This window comes from Thrips palmi, unplaced genomic scaffold (assembly GCF_012932325.1).
Source record: "Thrips palmi isolate BJ-2018 unplaced genomic scaffold, TpBJ-2018v1 HiC_scaffold_2, whole genome shotgun sequence".
Lineage (NCBI taxonomy): Eukaryota > Metazoa > Arthropoda > Insecta > Thysanoptera > Thripidae > Thrips > Thrips palmi.
The window spans coordinates 5,849,622-5,867,190 of NW_023144629.1; the positions used below are offsets into that span (position 1 = coordinate 5,849,622).

Sequence of the window (17,569 nt, forward strand, 5' to 3'; positions counted from 1 at the left end):
GAGAAATTTACGATGCCTATTTTGCCTCCCCGGTTTTCTCACAATTTTAAAATTGATTGCCGTCGCTACTCCCAATGATTTTCTGCTATCTGAGTAAAATTACTCTCCAGAAAAAAATATAAACAAGGCAAACTCCTGGAAAAAAATTGCAGCAAAATCGGTAGGCGACGTAACGCGTGAATCATAACAAAACAGTTGAGAATCGAGAACGACCTTGGATCTTTGGTCCTTCTGCGAGTCCCACCCCGTGTGGTGACGAAATTTAGTTTATAGGTGTAGGAATTACTTCAAATTTCTGATATATCTTGACGCCTTTCAATTTGTAACCATGAAGATCTGGAAGAGTGAACACATTTACGAGTAAGATATGCAGTTTCAATTTCCTCATCGTTTATGTTTTTTGACATATTGTGACATTTGTGTGAGCGCACTTTCAAGCAGAAAGCCTTGACAGAATACCATTTAATGCCCAAGTCACTTTAGCACAGTTTTCGTACATTAGGAAAGTTTCCGAGGAAAATGATTGTTTTTTCTTTCTCAAATCACGAGATTTTCGATTTATCTGTACTAAGGATTGTATTGCACTATGGCATAACCTTAAGACACTTTGGAGTATGTTTTAATTAATTTCTGCAAATCTCATTTTACTGAAAAATTAGCAGCACTTGTAATTCTTTCCCTGCTAATCCTTTTGAAGGTAGGAATTTACTTAGTTTTCTCATGTCTGATTTCATTTTTCAGTCACCCGTGGGAGACAGTTGCCAAAGCCGCATGGAGAAAATATCCGAATCCTATAAACCCTGCAGTTTTAGGCACTGATGTCATCGATCGAAAAGTTGTTAAAGGTGTATTACATTCACATAGACTAGTAGCTTCTAAATGGCCATTTCCTAAATGGGCAGCGTCGGTAAGTTAACCCAGTTTTGTGTGCTTTCTTTTGTCCTCTCACTGCAAGTTACATTTTTCCTGGTTAATTGAAAATTTTCATTTAATTTCAGTTTGTAGGATCAACCAACATCTGTTACGCCAGTGAGTATTCATTAGTTGATCCCAAACAAAGACAAATGACACTGAGGACAAGAAATGTAAGTACATTTTAATCCCACTATGTGTCTGTGCCAGCCTTCAAATGCCATTATCTCTTAATTTGTGTTTGTCTTCAGCTTACATTTGGAAGTGTGATGGCAGTTGATGAAACAGTGACATACATGCCACACCCAGAAGACAGTAATAAAACATTACAAAGACAAGAAGCTATCGTGACTGTACATGGAATGCCATTGGAGAGTTACATGGAAAACCTCATGACCAACAAGATATCTGTCAATGCTGGCAAGGTAATTTAATTTATACCATTTCTATTAATTTTGGCACTTCTTCTATTGTTATTTAACTAATGGCATGATGAATGTGTTAACTTTGCAGGGAAGGCAGGCCATTGAATGGGTTATAGGTAAACTACACGCTGAAATGAAGGAAATTGCATCTAATGCTATCTACAACACAGATGACTTAATTAGCTTCACTAAAAAATCACTCCAGCAAGTTACTTATTCTGTAGATGATATTTCATTGGTTACAAAAAAGTCTATTGAAGATCTGCAGCATCTTCAATCAACTCCACAGTCTGTGCCAACACCATAGCAATCATTTTGGCTTAGGTTAATGTCCTTCATCTTTACTTGCAAAAGGCTTGACTGGTGCGATGATTTGTTGGATCCTAACGACCTAATGGCTCAGCCTGTGCAAGACTAGACACATCTCTGGTATACCATTTTGTTTCCTTGTTAAAAATTCGCAATTCTTCTAAAAAAAAATTCTAACACTAGTCTCCTACCGACATGGTTTTGCCAAAATTGGTTTCAACTTAATCCATTGGAAATTCTTTATAAAATGTAAAATTTTAATGGGGACTTAAAACTTTCATAATGAAGTAAGATAATCTTCTGAGTAATGCACAAACCTATTTGAAGGAAATAGAAGTTGAATAGTTAAGGGAGGTGTCTATGTTCATGTCTAGAGAATTCTAATTTACTTGAATCTACCCTGTTTGACAAATCCAGGAGGTAATTTATATTTATAGTGTACCTTGTGATCTCAACCCCTTCGTTAAAGCCTCATCCAAGTACATTCAAATTTACATTACCTAAGTCGAAATGTTAAATGTTGTGTTCAACCAGTGGGTCAAGTGCATTCTAAGATTCATTGACACTATTGGTGTGATTTGCCAAGTGTACATAGTAGTAGAACAATTGATACAATGGGAGGAAAAATTATTACTTTGTGTTATTTTTACTTCTTTTTTCAGTGTGGTCTTTTTATGTTTTTGAAGTTCTGAGATCAAACTGATTTTCAGAGCAAAATTTTCAGTGCATAAACCTTATGCTCTGCAGAAACATTGCCTTTTAGTTTAACATAACATATCCATAATATCTTATGTGAGCTTTCCTTAACAACTCTTGACATCTGTTGTGGAATCTGTCATGCTGTTTCCTCTATCTGTACATACTGATGAAAGCTTTTATAGATTAGGCTGAAAAGATCAAGCGCTTTGAGGCAAATTAATCAGTAATTTTTTAGTTTACATTGGCAGTGTTGTTGCCAGTAAACAATGTCTTGCCAGAATTTGTTACTGCCTCAATAGCAGGTGGTTAAACCTGAAATTGTTTGGAAACCCATTGTAAATTTTGACACTGCTGCCTATTATATGCACACACTTTGGAAAAAGCAACCATAATTTCAAAAAAAAATCTCAAGAAAAAAGAGAGTTGCTATCTTTCCTAAACTTTTCAGTTCGAGTGAGCAATACCCCTTCTCCTGTATGTATTGGTGGACCAATCATTGGAATGTATTATGTAAATATCTTCTTGTTTATTTTACCTGAGTTATTCTTTGCTCAAACTTAAATGGGTGAAGTGAGTTGTGAGGAGTATTTGAACTGATTTGATCACAGGGTTGTCATCTCTTTAATTGTGTTGAGAGTGTTTGTGGAGTGTCCAAATAGCGCGTATTTTTGTAATGTAAGACTCACAGCTTGTGCATTCCTGTTCCTCTTTCTATTCACTTCAAAAATATGTAGGTGTTTTTAATTCAGATTTTAGGCGGCTTGTCTCTGCCCTAAACTGCAGCTGCTAAGAACAATTTGATTATTGGCCTCCCTTCTGTTTTGCCATTGCATAAGGAAATGTCTCATTTTAATTCTACGGGAAATGCTTTTTTAGGGTTTGACAGAAGGTTTAATTTGCAAAGGCTTGGGCAGCACTTCTATAGCAGCAACATAAAGAAAGTACCCTACAAATTTTCATTTTCAATTCCTTCAAATGCTGATGCCACTACTATGCATCATAGCAACAATGAAAATCATCTTCATCGAGTTGACCTCACTGTAATAGATATTACCTCATTGCTTTGTATTATGGGAGTGACTGTGTGATGAATGGTGATTACCGGTACGTTCTCTGGTGTGCTTAGTCCGATTTTTTCTGCTCACTAGTTTTGCTGTGCTTGCACCCAGAGGTATTGACATCTTGACTGGCAGGCCCAGTCAAAATGTCGCATTCTAGAAAAATTGTTTCTTGAAGAGTTCTTACAGTAAACTCTTTTTTAATTAAAAAATTAATTGTGGCCCACAACAATGTGGCCCTGAGAGTAACTGTGATGTAACTCTGCAATGACAAGAAATAAAAGGAAGAAATATATATAAATAAATGTTAACAAGTTCCTTTGCGTCTTGATTTTTAAACCTTTGGCACCGCCTCACTCCAAACCCAGTTCCGCAGATTCAGCTATTATCTTGCATCGGAAGTTTTCGCCTAGAGTTGCATCCCAACCTTGCGATTTCGAGTGCAGAGTGCACGCCGCGGTCCAGTGACGGGGAGCGGGAGGGGAAGGGGAAGGGGCGGCCGGGCCGAGGCTGAGGTGGCCCCGTGGTCCGGCTCTACTCCGCCATGGCATCGCCCCTCGGCGCCCTGCGCCCCCTTGCCTTGCCATGCCTATGCCATGCCTTGCCCCCTCTATGCCGTCGGGCCTGTCTAGACGGCCGCGGGGCGGGGCGGCGGGCCGGCGGGGCGGGAGCCGGGGGTGGGGGGGATGGTATCACGGTGATCACGGTTCGGTTCAGCAAGGCTCGGCAAGTCGCGCGGGCCATGTGGTACTGCACGTCGCCGTGCTCGTCGTCGTCGTGCCGAACCCTTCCGACGGCCAGTGTGCGGGACATCCTCCCCCCGTGACCACGGTCCCCGGTACCACGGTCCACCATGGCGCCGCCGACGACGTCCCCGCCGCGGTCCCCGAGGGTGGTGCACGCGGCGCGCAGCCGCAGCCGCGCGTCCTCGGCGTCGCGGTCCCCGGAGCGCCTCGGCCGCAACGGCGACCCCATCGCCGCGGCCCCCGCCATGTCCTTCCTGGCGCCGCCGCCGCCCTTCCCGGGGGCGCTGGCTTCCCCGCTCGCCCAGGGCGCCCAGGGTCAGGACGGCGAGCCCGGCGTGCGTCGCCGCGCCACCAGCTTCACGCGCGCCGAGGAGATCAAGGAGAAGGAGACCAAGGAGTGGAAGTCCCGCATTGACCGGCCGTGAGTGTTGAGTGTTTCCTAGGACCTGTGTAGGCGCTGCGGGTGTAGCCCGGTGCACGCCTGGGCTACGCCGGGCCGGTCTCGGTGCCCGCCGTCGGGGCGCATCGCGCATCGGGGCGCACAATATCGTATTCCAAGGGCGGGGGTTATCAGTACTGGGAGGCTGCCGGGACCGTGACAGTCGGCTGCAGGATAAGAGAAACGAGACGGCACCACGTTCCCTGGACGTATGCACGTGCTCCGAAAGTCAGGCCGTCGCTGTCAGGCCGTCAGGCCGTCAGGCCGTCAGGCCCACCACCCGCCGTTTGGTGTTCCGCCTTCGCCACGCCAAGCAAGTCGAAGCGGTGCAGCGGGCTGCCGACCAGGCTGCCGACCAGGCTGCCGACCAGGCTCCCATGTCATGGAGACTGACATCTCAGCCGACAAGGCGAGGCCGGCGAGCGCCAAATTAGTCCCGAAACTTTTTCCACGGGCCGCGGGGACGAAGACAAACCTCCGCGGCAACTTGCGGCAGGGGTGAGCGCCTAACGCCTGGCGGGTAGGCCGCGTTCGCACCGCCGTGTCCGCCGGGCCGGCAGCCGCAGCCCGGTAAAGCACGAAGTGTTGCCTACCTCTCGGCGTTCGGCCGTTAGTTCGGCGGGCCGCGCTGGCAGCGCAGCCGACCGCGGCGCCGTGCGACGTGCGATACGAGCCCCTTGGTGACAGCCCCGCCTAAAAAGCCCCGCCATAAAAGCAGCGAAACAGCGGCAACAGGTTAGATGGTACGTGACAACCATCCCCAGATGGCCCCAGATTGCCACCACCTTCCCAATCAACGCGGAGATAGGCGGGCGGCGCCGCGGCCCGCTCCCAATAGACGAGGCGGAGGCGGGGGGGGGGGGGGGGGGCACCCGCATGTCCTCCCGGCCGCGCCGGCCGCGCCAGCCGCGCTAGCCGCCCACCTAGACCGTTATCGGGCAGCTCGGTAATCTCAACCGCCGCCCGGCTCAAGTGGCAACTACATTCCGCTGCCCAACCGGGCCAATAGGGCCAATAGGACCAATGGCCCTGCGATGTGCGTGCAGCGAGCGCGCCTAGCTCTTGACCTCCGGACGCCTGCCTTGCCTAGGCTGCAGACCGATTCCGAGGGCCGCTTTCGTCGCTCTGTCCCGCACGGGTGCGAGAGAGACAGAGCGACGATAGGGCTGTGGCACCCTTTCGCCGTGCCAGACGCACACGACGCGCAAGTTCAAAGATCAGCAGCCGGCCTCCGAGCCCCGAATCCCTCATGAGTCAGACGGGACGCCTGCAGCGTGCCCGCTTGGCGGACTTGTGTTTTTGGCGAGTGCTCCTCGTCGAGCCTCCTCGTCGGGGAGGCAGGGATTGGCAGGGATCAAGGCCCTGGAATGCAGTTGCTGCACTTGGCGGATGCGCGGACGCCTCGGCGGACGCCCTGTAGACCGATTCCGAGAGTCTCCCTCGCACCTATACGGGACGCCCCACGAGTGCGAGAGGGACAGAGCGACGAAGGCGACTCTCGGAATCGGTCCGCTGCTCGACTTTACATAGCCGCGGACGAGATGAAGCCGAAGCCACTCTTAATCGCGACTCGTTCTACGGGTCCGCGTCGCTGCGTCGGGCCGGGTCCAACGGGTCCGTCCCGTCGGCCAGGGCTTGCTTCTGGCACACTGCACAAAGTGCTGCTGCTGCTGTTTTTGCCGCGGCGCCTCCCCTGCAGGGCCTGCAGGCTGAATCCGCCGTCTCTCTCGCACCCTTGCGGGCCGCCCTGTGAGTGCGAGAGAGACAGGCTGCCGTCGCCGACACGCCATTGACGTACGGGCTGAATAAGAAAACTGCGAGGGTCAGTCGGACAGGGCCGATGCGTGGCTCTTTCGAGGCGCTGGATGACGGGCCTCCGTTTTTCGACCCCTCCGTCATCAGCAGTCATTCCCTCGTTGCTCTGTCTCTGTCGTACTCACAGGCCGTCCCGTGGAAGCGGGAGAGACGGCAAAGAAGCGATACTTCGAAGCGGCCCGGCCGGCAGCTTGATAGGGAACTGGAAAAGGGGAGGCGGGCACTGGGCATAAAATTGAGGGGGGGGAGCTTGGTGCTGCCTGCCGGATGATTACGAACAGAGCTTTCGTCGCTCGGTCTCTCTCGCACTCATGGGGCGAGCCGTACAGGTGCGAGAGAGACAGAGCGACGAAAAGGACTCTCGGAATGAGTCTGCTGCTCGCGTGCCACGACACTCGCGCGTGACGCGTGCCGGAGCGTGTCCTTCCCTGACCTGGCCGAGGCCACGGTCGCGCCAAACACCAAACCATTCATTCCAGCACCCCTCCCTCCCCCTCCCCCGCCACGCCTGCTTCGCGCACCTGCCTTGCCGCTGGTCGCCCCGCCGCGCCGCCGCTGCAACGGACGGGACGGCCAACCCGCCAACGGCAACCGGTCGAGACGGGGACGGGACGAGGACGAGAGACGAGACGGGCTGGCCGGCCAGTCAGCTGTCGTTGTCGCTGTCAGCCGGGCATTGGCACTGGCTCCTCCGGCCCCTCTGCTCTTCTCCTTCTTTCGCTTCGTTTCGCTGTTCTGTTCGCTGCACTCGCACCCGGTTTGTGTGGTGTAGTTTGACTACGCTACCCGTCCTGCGGTCCGAGTCCGAGCCAAGCGGCGCTCTGTCAAGCCCAAGTAACTGCCTCGCCTCGCTGCCCGCTGTCACGGAGGCGTTGCTTGTGTACAGTGTAGTGTATACATAGCGCGGCCCCGGGCCCCGACAGCGACAGACAGAGACAGAGACACAAGATGACGGCTGACCCCTCCGAGGACCAGCGCGTGCGGCTGCGGCGAGCCAAGAGTTTCACGCAGGTGGAGCAGTACCTGGAGCAGGAGACCAAAGTCCGGAAGAACCAGCCCGACCGGCCGTAAGTGGAAGTGCTGTCCTGGCCGCGGTCGGCCGCGCGTCCCCGGATTCTGTCGGAGTAAGGTTAGGCGGCCGGGGTGACAGTGTCTGGGCCTGAGCTGCGTCCCGCCCCCCTAGGACCACCCCTTGCAGACTGTCGTTTGCGCCTTTGGTCCGGTTCCAGCGCCTGGTGGGGTTCTTCGCCTCGTCATCGGGTTGCTTGTTGTTCGAATGTCACTCAAGAATGAATGTCGTCCCCTTCCTCCTTTCTCGACTTGATATTGACGATGAGTGATGCCCTGTTGCATCCCTGCTGACGTTGGAAATTTTCAGTCAATACCCGTCCTGCATCATGGACTTGATCATTCTAGAATGCTAATTGTGTTTTGTGTTATTGTTTCAGATGTCATCGCCCGAGAGACTCTCTGTTCTCATGGTCGTCAGGGTTCGACAACTTTGCTGGACTTGTCAACTGGGGTTTCCTCCTCCTATTCATGGGGAGCATGCGTCTTCTTTTGGAAAACTTTATCAAGTAAGTTGTAGATGTTGACTTCATTTGATTTTGAGAAGTGCGTCCATGACGAGCACCAAGCTTGAATCAGTATTCTAATCGAATTATGATGCTCTCCAGGTATGGAATCCGAGTGAACCCAAAGCAGTGGCTTGAGCTGATAACTGGGGATGGAGGACCTGAAACTGCAACTATCGTCATTGTTCTTTGTAAGTTTGGTACTAGCCATTTCACTGCTTTGTTTTTGCTATGCCTATTAATTTTTGGTCTCAATTTTTAGACTCTATTGTTCCTGTGGTGATCTGTTTACTTCTTGAGAAAGGTCTAGCTGCTGTAGGTATCATCACGTTGAAGATATTTTAGTTCTATGAATTTTGTACAGGCTGACGTTTGTTAATTTAACACTTTTTCGCTGCAGGGTATCCTGACGTCCAGGTTTGGATTGACATCCCACATTGTAAACCTTCTGACTCATATTTTATTGCCAATGGTGGTTGTACACACGAGGGCCAAAGCCTTTAGTCTCAGTGAGTTTTTGACCACATGAATCATTTTATAATGATTACCCTCTGTTTCTAATTTAATCTTGTTTTTTTTTCAGTTGCTGCATCTTCTGTATGTATGCTATACAGCGTTCTGTTCTTGAAGCTGTGGTCTTATGTCCAAGTCAATATGTGGTGCCGCAATACTCGCCAGATGACGGCTAGCAAAGCTCACCAGCGAAGACAATCTATTTCAGTTGGAAAACTAGGTACAGATTACACATTTCCTATCAGGCTAATGCAGCAGAAAATCCGCATGTTGTAATTAATTCTTTTTCCTTGCCTTTGCAGCACTACAGGGTCAACAAGCTAAAAGTGCAAATGGTGTTGGAGAGAAAAGCCCCAAAAAAGAATCTGATTTGGCCTCTACAAAGCCTGTTCAATACCCTGATAATCTAAGTTTGCGTGACTTGTACTATTTTATTTTGGCTCCAACTCTTTGTTATGAGCTTAACTTCCCCCGCTCAACACGGATAAGGAAAAGGTAATTTCGTGGGTTTTGTTCTTGTAGATTGTTTTATCTCTTTTATTTTATTTTAGAACCAGAAGAGCTGAAGACAACTTAGAGCAATCTATTAGATGTGCATGTTTTGCTTTGTTCTAGAATATTTATTTTTATTATTTTTACTATGCATGTTTTGCCTTAGATTTCTGATCAAGCGGTTGCTAGAGGTCCTGATTGGCATTCAAGTAATGATGAGTCTGTTTCAACAATGGATTATTCCATCTGTGAAAAATTCGCTCATTCCTTTCTCTGTAAGTGCGCCAAGTGAATTATTGACTGTTGGTATCTCTCTTTCCAGAGCCTAATTTGTTATTTTCTTTACAGAATATGGAAGCTGCCAAAGCTGTTGAGCGCCTACTGAAACTTGCAGTGAGCACACATTTTACTGTGACCCGACCTGGAGTGTTTGGCCCTTGTTCTTGTACTGAATCGTCTTACTCTTCTCTTTTCCAGATTCCAAACCATCTAGTGTGGTTGTGTTTCTTCTATCTCACTTTCCACTCTTGGTTGAACTTGATGGGTGAACTGTTGCACTTTGCGGATCGAAACTTCTACTTGGATTGGTGGAATTCTAACAACATTGATACATTTTGGCGTAGTTGGAACATGCCTGTTCACCGCTGGGCTGTGAGGTAAACACAGTCAGCTACTTTGTTTATTCTTATGCTGTCAAGAAACTCAAGTGTAGAGCATATTTTAATTATTCTTCCTTAATTTCAGGCACTTATTTATACCACTTATTGAAGCTGGATATACTCGAGTAACTGCCACAATCGCTGTGTTTTTCATCAGTGCCTTTTTCCACGAATTTCTAGTCAGTGTTCCCCTCCGCACTTTCAAAACGTGGGCGTTCATGGGAATGATGGGACAGGTTAGCTGTTTGTTATTCATGCAAATTTTTACCATCATATTTTTTAAATGTCCTAACTGCTAATTTTTAAACTGTCACAGGTACCATTGTCGCTGATTTCTCGCTGGGTGGAAAAGCGATTGGGGCCAAGATGGGGCAATATGACTGTTTGGGCATCGTTGATTCTGGGACAGCCACTTTGCATTATGATGTACTACCACGACTATGTTGTAACACACTTTGGTGAGGCCCTCATAGACAGTTATGGGCATGTATAAATTAGATTGAATAGTATTTATACTTGATATTCAAACTGAGAATAGAAGTTAGGTTGTTAAAGGGCAAGTGGTTCCTCACCCTCTTGCTGTACTATATTTTAACCTGTTAATACACTGCAGTGCCATCTGGATCAATTTAACAAAGATTTGAGAGAGACAAAATGTGATTTACTGCAACCATCAAAGATGTGGGCTGTAGAGGCTGAAGTAGATGTTAGATATATTATGTGGGTCCGTTTTTGAACGGATATAGAATTATCTCTTTGTGATAAGTTATACTATGTTATTGTTTTTATGTTCTATCTTATGTAGTTTTTTATATTGATCCCTTTTCTTTTTTAAAAAGAACTCATTTCAAATGTGCCATTTGTATTTGTGTTGTGAACAAATTGAGTGATGTTTGTATAATTGGTGCTATGTAATCCCAAAGCAATTTCTGCCTAAATGACTGTTGATATTTGTGAAAACCCTAGTACAAACTTTGTTAAAAGATTTTATATTTTTAAATAAATTTTCTAGTTGCTGAGGTAGTGAAATCTTAATGAGTGAGATATGTTTTTTTAGATCAGTAATTTCCATTGCTTTTGTAAATAAGACAGCACACAGCAGTATGGTTTTAATGTGAGTTAATGTGTATTCTGTATTCAACAACTTCAGTGGTCAAGTAACATAGCAAATTGAAGACATTGCATGTTTCCAAGTCTTAACGAAGCTTGGAAATATTGTCCAATTTTTTCTGCTGCGGCCTTGTGGCCCAAACTCATAGATTTTAGTTTTGAGTCCTTATAGTAGGACTTACGTTTTACATGATTTATCCAAGACGTCTATGATTCATATGCTCAGTATTACACCTGTAAATTGTGTTACTGGAAATGGGAGTTGTTTTAAAATCGGAGTGTGTGTGTATTTGTACTTTCTTTATATTCATTCTATTATTGTTTCTAAAATAGATCTCTATTCTAATCTGAAGCTGTTGGCTCTGTTTCTTGACCCTGCCCCCTGCCCCTACACTGGTTTGCCGACCGAGGGAAGTCCCGTGTAATGGAAGTAAGGAACAGCATTTGGTTGTGAATAAGGAAGTACCTTATTATAATGGGCTGGCCGCGGGCTACATCCGTCCGGCCCGCCCCGCGGGGCGTCAGTAAAACTGGTCTAGTCCTCCCCTTCCTGGACCGCGGGATCAAATACCAGCAACGCCTTTCTTTTCCTGCCTTGTGTTCCTTTTTACTTCAAGTCCTGCGGAATATGGTGCAACAGAAAGGCCTGTGCGTAGTCGTGGCCCGAGCGGAGCGACAAGGACGGACACACCTCGAACGCATCGCGTCGCGCAGCAGCCAGACTGCGAGCGTCGTCGCTCTGTCTCTCTCTCGCGCCCATGCCCACACGGGACGCCCCGTGAGTGCGAGCGAGCGACCAACACGACTCTCGGAATCGGGCTGCAGCATCTCGGACTCGTTGGTGTGGTGTCGCTGACCTCCGCGCTCCGCCGTCGCCGTCGTCACCTTGAGGGCCTTGAGGTGGTCCGCGGCGTGGCGCGGCGTGGCGGCGGTAGGCGTGCGGCCGTGGCTCCGTGGCGTACGCCAGGCTACGCCAGCCCGGCCGGCCGCTGCGCCGTGCTCGCGCTGCAGACGTGCCCGGAAGGAAAGAGCATGCTCTGCCTGCTCTGCAGAGTGGAGATGGAGAGCGGAGCGAGAGAGAGGGAAGGAAGGCGGACGCAGCGTGCCGAGTGGCCGAGTGGTCCTGCCTGCAGACACCGACAGGACAGGCCGACAGTCGTCCGACCCGGCCGCCACCGTGTGGTCTGCCTGCCTCTTGGCCCTCAGTCGTTTCGATTCCGACCGCCACAGTGGACCGCGAGCCGACTCGCGAGTACCGCGTCCCGACCGCCGCGACGCCGACTTCGGCACCAGTGCTCTGATCTCGCGGTGAGTTGTTACCCGGCCGGGCGCTGTCTCTCTCGCACCCCATGAGTGCGAGAGAGACAGAGCGACGAGCAGCAGTGCTAGTGCTCCTCGGAATCACGTCAGTCTGCTGGCACACCAGGCAGAGGGCAGCGTCGAGTGGATTTGGCTGTCGACCGGCCGGGAGGGAAGTACCAGCTGACGCTGTCTCTCCCGCATGGGGCGCCCCATGAGTGCGACGGAGACACTTCGACGAAACGAGCCTGCAGGGGACGGCGGCTTCGACGGGGCAGAGTCCGCGGCAGACGCCAAACTACGACCACTTGCGAAGACTAGTCGTTTTATACTCCAAACCGCCCGCCTGCCGTCATTTCATTGAAGCCTCTTCATTAGCTCCTATTGCCGACAACAACGTCTCCGGAAGGCCTCACCTCACCGCGAGTTTGCGGTGGGCGCGGGTAGGCGTCCTCAGCACCGCAGCGCGGCGACTGGACTCTGGAGGACTGCGTTACGCCGCGCAACCACCAAAAGAAATAGTGGGCCTTCACCCACTGTGTGTCGTGTGTGTGTGTGTGTGTGTGTGTGTGCGCAGTAGACGTCTCGATGCGCTTCTTGGACACCGACCCGCATGCGCTGCAGCACGATAATTCGTGTTTTTACTCTGTCGCGAGTGTGTGTGAGAGAGTGTGTGAGTGTGAGTGCGCGCGCGGCCCGGGCGGACGAGAGGCGAGGTAACTGCGGTGGGCAGTGGACTACTATTCAGGACAATTTAGCAGCGCCGGAAAGTACGTTTGAGACCGGTCGATGCGGCGGGGCAGGCCGGCAGGCCGGCAGGCCCCGGAAGGCAGACAGGCCCTAAGGCGCCCGACGGCGAAGGGGCCCGAAGCGAAGGGTGACAGGGCAAGACGGACCCACGTTTCGGACGGCGCGGTTGGCGGGCGGGGAAGGAGGGGGGGAGGGGGCAGAGAGAAGGGGGAGTGGGGCGTAGCGGCAAGGTCACTAAGGTACCGTCTGGCTCCAGAGACACCCACCCTCCCCTCCAACTCTCCAGCCGCACCGCCCAGCATCACACACGCACACACACACATTGCAATCGCTTCCTGGACTGGAGCGGCCTGGAGCTTGCTGGGAGCGGCGCCCATTCAGCAGGGTGATTCCGCGCGCAGTGCGACCGTCGCTCTGTCTCTCTCGCACTCATGGGGCGTCACGCGCAGGTGCGAGAGAGACAGAGAGACGGCCGCAGTGCGCGGCATGTCTGCAGGTCACCGCTCCCGGCGGCAATGCGAAATGCGATTGGCCCAAATGGCCCGGATGGCCTATGGCAACACTTCTCTCGTGCCTACCGCCGGGCCGTTTAGTGGAGGTCCAGGACTCGTCCGGGAACTTGAGGCACTGCTTGCCCTCGCTGGCGTTGGTTTCCTCGTCTCCTCCGTGTGCTGATTGGGGCCGTAAGTGGCCTGGCACCCGTTCTGTCTCTCTCGCACTCATACGGCGGCCCTTCAGGGAGACAGAGCGACAAAACTCCGCCGAAACTACGGCGAATGGCGCCGTCCCAGCGCGCCCGTCGAGTGCCCCCGTGCCGCTCTCCTGCGCGTCCGCAGCGTCCGCAGGCCGAATCCGAGAGGCGCTCTGTCTCTCTCGCACTCGTGCGGCGCCGCGGCACTCGGTGCGAGAGAGACAGGAACGCCTTTCGGAGTCAGTCTGCCGCCACTCGAGACCGCGCGGCCCGTGAGGCCGGTACACCCCTCGTGCTAACGAGTGCCGATGCTCGTGAGTTCCGCGGGGGGCGGGCGGGGGGCGGCCAGGGGTAGACGCACGGCGCGGCACTGCGCTACGCCACCAGAAAGAAGCGCCGCCACCCCGTGAACGCCGTGGCGACCGTGATGCCCACCCCTACAAGATGATTCCAGTTCTAACCAGATCCAGTCCGCCGCCGCCGCCGACGCGCCGGCGTGGCACCCCGCCGGCCTCGCCCCGTCCCCCAAGCCGTGCCCCGTCCGGCCGCCAGGCACTTCCCTGACTTCCCTAATCCCGGAATTGGCGCGGTCTCCGACTCGCGGATTCCGCCCGCTGCATCCGCCAGGCCGGCGCTGTCCCGGCGCCGCCCCGCTGTGTCCGCCGGCGTCGCGGACGCCGAGGACAGCGCAGGGACAGCGTGGCCACTGCGGCAAAGGACGTAGTGGTGCAGCACGGCCAGCACGGCCTCCACGACGGCAGTGGCGCGGCAGGCGTGGCGTGCACGGCGTGGCGGCGGTGGCAGCTCCCCAAATCAATAAAAGGCCAGGCCTTGTTGAAGGCACGAGGCGCACGAGGCACCTAGCGCGGCTGGTGCTGGCAGCATGCTGGTGGCGCGGCGCACTGCTGCACACTCCATCCACTCAGGCCTGCCAACCGCCGCAGCGCAACGCAGGCGGCGGGCCAGGCGGCGGGCCAGGCGGTAGGGGCGGTACGCCACCCCCTCGGGGAGCGGCGCCTGCGCGCGGCGCGCTGCGCCCGGCCCAAGGCCCGGCCCATCCCCCGCATGTAAAGGCCGCCGCCGACCACCCACTCCGCTCGGCGGGTTCCATGGTGTAATGGTTAGCACTCAGGACTCTGAATCCTGCGATCCGAGTTCAAGTCTCGGTGGGACCTCTCTTTCTTTTCGAGGAATGGGCCGGCGAGGAGCGCCTTACGGAGTCCGGGTAGGCAACCCCGCGGCATGTCTGTGTTGCGGGCGTGCCTACGCGCCACTCGCAGGGGTTTTCGGTGTCGGGGTTTCATCTCTGCCTCTGACTCTTCCGAACCAGTCTACAGGAGGAACACCATCGCTGCCTTTCTTCCATCGCCCTCGACGCCAGTGTGCCGGTGGACTAACTCCAGGACCTGTCGCTTACAGAGTGTCCGAGGCGAGCAGCGCTGCGGCGGCCCCGCGCGCCGCCGTGCCGAGCCCAGCCGCGCCATGTCGACGTTGTCGACGTTGTCGACGTGCACGTCGGAGGCGGACGGCCAGGACGAGCACTACGCCCCGGCGGTGCGATTCTGCGAGATCGCGAGGCCGCCGTCGGGCAACTGCGGCTTCCACCTGTCCAGGACCAAGTGGGACCCCTACCCCTGGGTCAGCGTCGTGGAGACCGGTTCGGCCGCCCAGCAGGCGGGGCTGCAGGTAGGCGTCCCCGCGTCCACGCCGCCGAGCACGTTGTGCATCGCGGGGCCGATGGCCGGCAGAGTGCCCTCGTCGTGCCGTCTCCCTCGCACCCCTCCGGAACGCCCCGTGAGTGCGAGAGAGACAGAGCCGGAGGCAGTGTGCCGGCCGGCCGGCCGCCGCTCGCATTCCTGCAGCATAATCAAGCCGCCCTTTATTTCATCCTATTTTATTGGCGCAGGTCGGCGACTGCGTCCTGGAAGTGAACGGCGAGGACGTGGTGGGCCAGAAGATTAGCGAGATCGCCGCCAGGGTGCGCTCGCGGCCCGACTGCGCCACGCTGCTCGTGTGGAACTGCGGCGCCGACGAGACCTGCGACCCCGAGGTGCGTATGACTACAACGCGGCGCCCTTTCGGGTTGCAGCCGCGCCGAACAGCTTGGGGAAGGCCCGGTGCCGGTGCCGTCGGCCCCGCGTCTGGTTCTGGTTCACCTGTTTGTTTTGGTTCGGTTCATCCCGCCTGTTGTCGCGTGGTCGCTAATGCGGTCACCGCGCTGCAGGCCACTGCGCAGAGTCTCTCTGTCTCTCTCGCACCTTCATGGGACGCCCCACGAGTGCGAGGCAGAGCGACGAAAACGACTGTCGGAATGAGTCTGCTGTGCAAAACAGCAAGAAACCTGTTGCGCGTCGTGTCGCGACGCGGGGGTTACGCCCGCAGGTACGTCGTCATGACCCTCTCGTCGTGCCGCAGGCGCTGTGCTGCGGCCCCATGCCCGTCTCCCTCAAGCGGCTGTCGACGTGCCTGGGCGCCGTGCTGGGCTCCCTGGAGTGCCCCGTCTGCCTGGACACCATCCCCCCGCCGGCCCACCAGTGCGGCAACGGCCACCTCATGTGCGCGGGGTGCCGCGCGCGCGCCGAGCGCTGCCCCGTGTGCAGGGTGCGCCTGTGCCGGGGCCGCTCCCTGCTCGCCGACCAGGTGTTCCTGGCGCTGACGGACACGTTCAACGTGGCCGCCGCGCCCCGCGAGGAGCAGTCCGACAAGCTGCGGCAGAAGCTCATGCTGCTGGGCTCCATCCGCAAGAAGAAGACGGCCACCGCCACCCCCGAGGTCAAGGTGAGCTCGGCCACGTGTCTTGGCACTTCCAGTGGCGTGTCGTCTCGCTCATCACGCACCCCGCTGCGCAGGTGAGCTTCACGCCGTCCGCCAGCCCGGCCAACAAGTTCCTCACCAAGCTGCTGGGCAAGTCGTCCTCCCTGACGAACCTCGCCACCACCGACGACGAGCCGGTCCGCCTGTCCGCCGTGCCCCGCCACCTGTCCATCACGCCGGACTTCGGGCCGCAGCTCAAGGTGGGCGTGGTGCACCACGAGGTCCTCGCCGTGCTGCAGAGTCGCTTCCGTCGCTCCGTCTCTCCGTCCCATGAGTGCGAGAGAGACAAAGCGACGGAAACAACTCTTGGAATCAGTCAACAGCCGGGCACTGCAACGTACCTCTTTTTGATGTCTTCGTCAGGTCAAGTCCCTGTCCACGTCCGAGATCAACCGGGAGGCTGACGGCTGCCCGTCGTCGCCGCCGGCGTCCCTGCCGCCCAGCCCCGTGCTGGGCATGCCCGGGCCACCAGGCACGCCGCCGGGGTCCAGGAGTCCCAACGTCCCCCGCGCCGCCGGCGGCGCCAGCTCCAAGCGCGTCGGCAGCGGGCTGCTGGACGCCGGCTACTTCCCCCTGGGTCAGTACCGCCCCCGCCGCCCCGGTAGTCGTTGTCGACGGCCTGTCTCTCTCGCACCTGTACGCAACGCCCCATGAGTGCGAGAGAGACAGAGCGATGGAAACGACTCTCGGAATCAGTCTCCACAGCGCCCCCACTGTAAGTCAGCTCGATTCACGTTGATGTCCCTCGCAGGCTCCTCCCAGCGGCCCGCGTCCTGCCACAGCTCCCTGGAGAGCCTGTTCGAGGCGGAGCAGGCCGAGTCGCTGTTCCGCTGCCCGTGGTCCGCGACATGCACGCTGCGCCTGCCCACGGCCAGGTCAGTCTGTCTCTCTCGCACCCTCGCGGAACACCCCACAGTGCCTGCTGGACCAAGATGTTGCCCTTCTTCTCCAGGCTCGTCTCGCACGGGCGCGCGCACGGCGGCCCGCTGCTGCTGGCGTTCCGGTCCCACTGCGAGGTGGCCCTCCCCCTGCCCGGCCCCCTGTGCGTGCAGCTGCCCGACCTGGCCGGGCAGCCCCGGGAGCTCTTCGTGGACACGCGGCGCCAGGACGCCGACGGCCCGGACGCCCACGACACGGTAAGGGGCGGGGCGGGGCGGGGTGGGTTCGCCCTCTCTGTGGTCGTGGATCACTGCAGGGCCCGCAGACTGATTCCGGAGAGTCGTTTTCGGCGCTGTCTCTCTCGCAGTCATGGAGCGCTCCGTAC

The 17,569-nt window shown here is 54.8% G+C and overlaps 3 protein-coding genes and 1 non-coding gene across 4 annotated transcripts; all 4 read left to right on the forward strand.

Moving 5' to 3' along the window:
- Positions 1–199: 199 nt before the first annotated feature.
- On the forward strand, positions 200–3,721 carry LOC117646935 (protein slowmo). Its single transcript, XM_034388318.1, has 5 exons — positions 200–360; positions 742–907; positions 999–1,085; positions 1,164–1,337; positions 1,426–3,721. Exons 1-5 carry the CDS (start codon positions 329–331, stop codon positions 1,642–1,644), a joined length of 678 nt encoding a protein of 225 aa, XP_034244209.1. The 5' UTR covers positions 200–328; the 3' UTR covers positions 1,645–3,721.
- Positions 3,722–6,986: 3,265 nt separating this feature from the next.
- On the forward strand, positions 6,987–10,676 carry LOC117647150 (diacylglycerol O-acyltransferase 1). The gene is made up of 12 exons (XM_034388717.1): positions 6,987–7,470; positions 7,852–7,980; positions 8,080–8,168; positions 8,240–8,292; positions 8,378–8,486; positions 8,561–8,710; positions 8,793–8,985; positions 9,149–9,257; positions 9,331–9,375; positions 9,460–9,638; positions 9,727–9,877; positions 9,958–10,676. Exons 1-12 carry the CDS (start codon positions 7,352–7,354, stop codon positions 10,132–10,134), a joined length of 1,503 nt encoding a protein of 500 aa, XP_034244608.1. The 5' UTR covers positions 6,987–7,351; the 3' UTR covers positions 10,135–10,676.
- Positions 10,677–14,594: 3,918 nt separating this feature from the next.
- Positions 14,595–14,666, forward strand: Trnaq-cug. Its single transcript has one exon. It is a non-coding gene; the product is annotated as a tRNA-Gln (tRNA).
- A 307-nt stretch (positions 14,667–14,973) lies between these two features.
- Positions 14,974–16,803, forward strand: LOC117647425 (the record flags this gene model as incomplete). Its single annotated transcript, XM_034389162.1, has 5 exons — positions 14,974–15,177; positions 15,398–15,541; positions 15,907–16,269; positions 16,341–16,505; positions 16,669–16,803. Coding segments are annotated over exons 1-5 (1,011 nt in total), but the record flags the coding sequence as incomplete, so codon positions are not given.
- Positions 16,804–17,569: the final 766 nt, after the last annotated feature.

Coding starts and splice junctions, on each gene's coding strand:
- LOC117646935 (XM_034388318.1), top strand. CDS start 329: ATGAAGATCTGGAAGAGTGAACACATTTACGA. Junction 908..998: donor TTCCTAAATGGGCAGCGTCG/GTAAGTTAACCC, acceptor ATTTAATTTCAG/TTTGTAGGATCAACCAACAT. Junction 1,338..1,425: donor TATCTGTCAATGCTGGCAAG/GTAATTTAATTT, acceptor TTAACTTTGCAG/GGAAGGCAGGCCATTGAATG.
- LOC117647150 (XM_034388717.1), top strand. CDS start 7,352: ATGACGGCTGACCCCTCCGAGGACCAGCGCGTGCGGCTGCGGCGAGCC. Junction 9,258..9,330: donor ATTCGCTCATTCCTTTCTCT/GTAAGTGCGCCA, acceptor TTTTCTTTACAG/AATATGGAAGCTGCCAAAGC. Junction 9,376..9,459: donor AGCGCCTACTGAAACTTGCA/GTGAGCACACAT, acceptor TCTCTTTTCCAG/ATTCCAAACCATCTAGTGTG.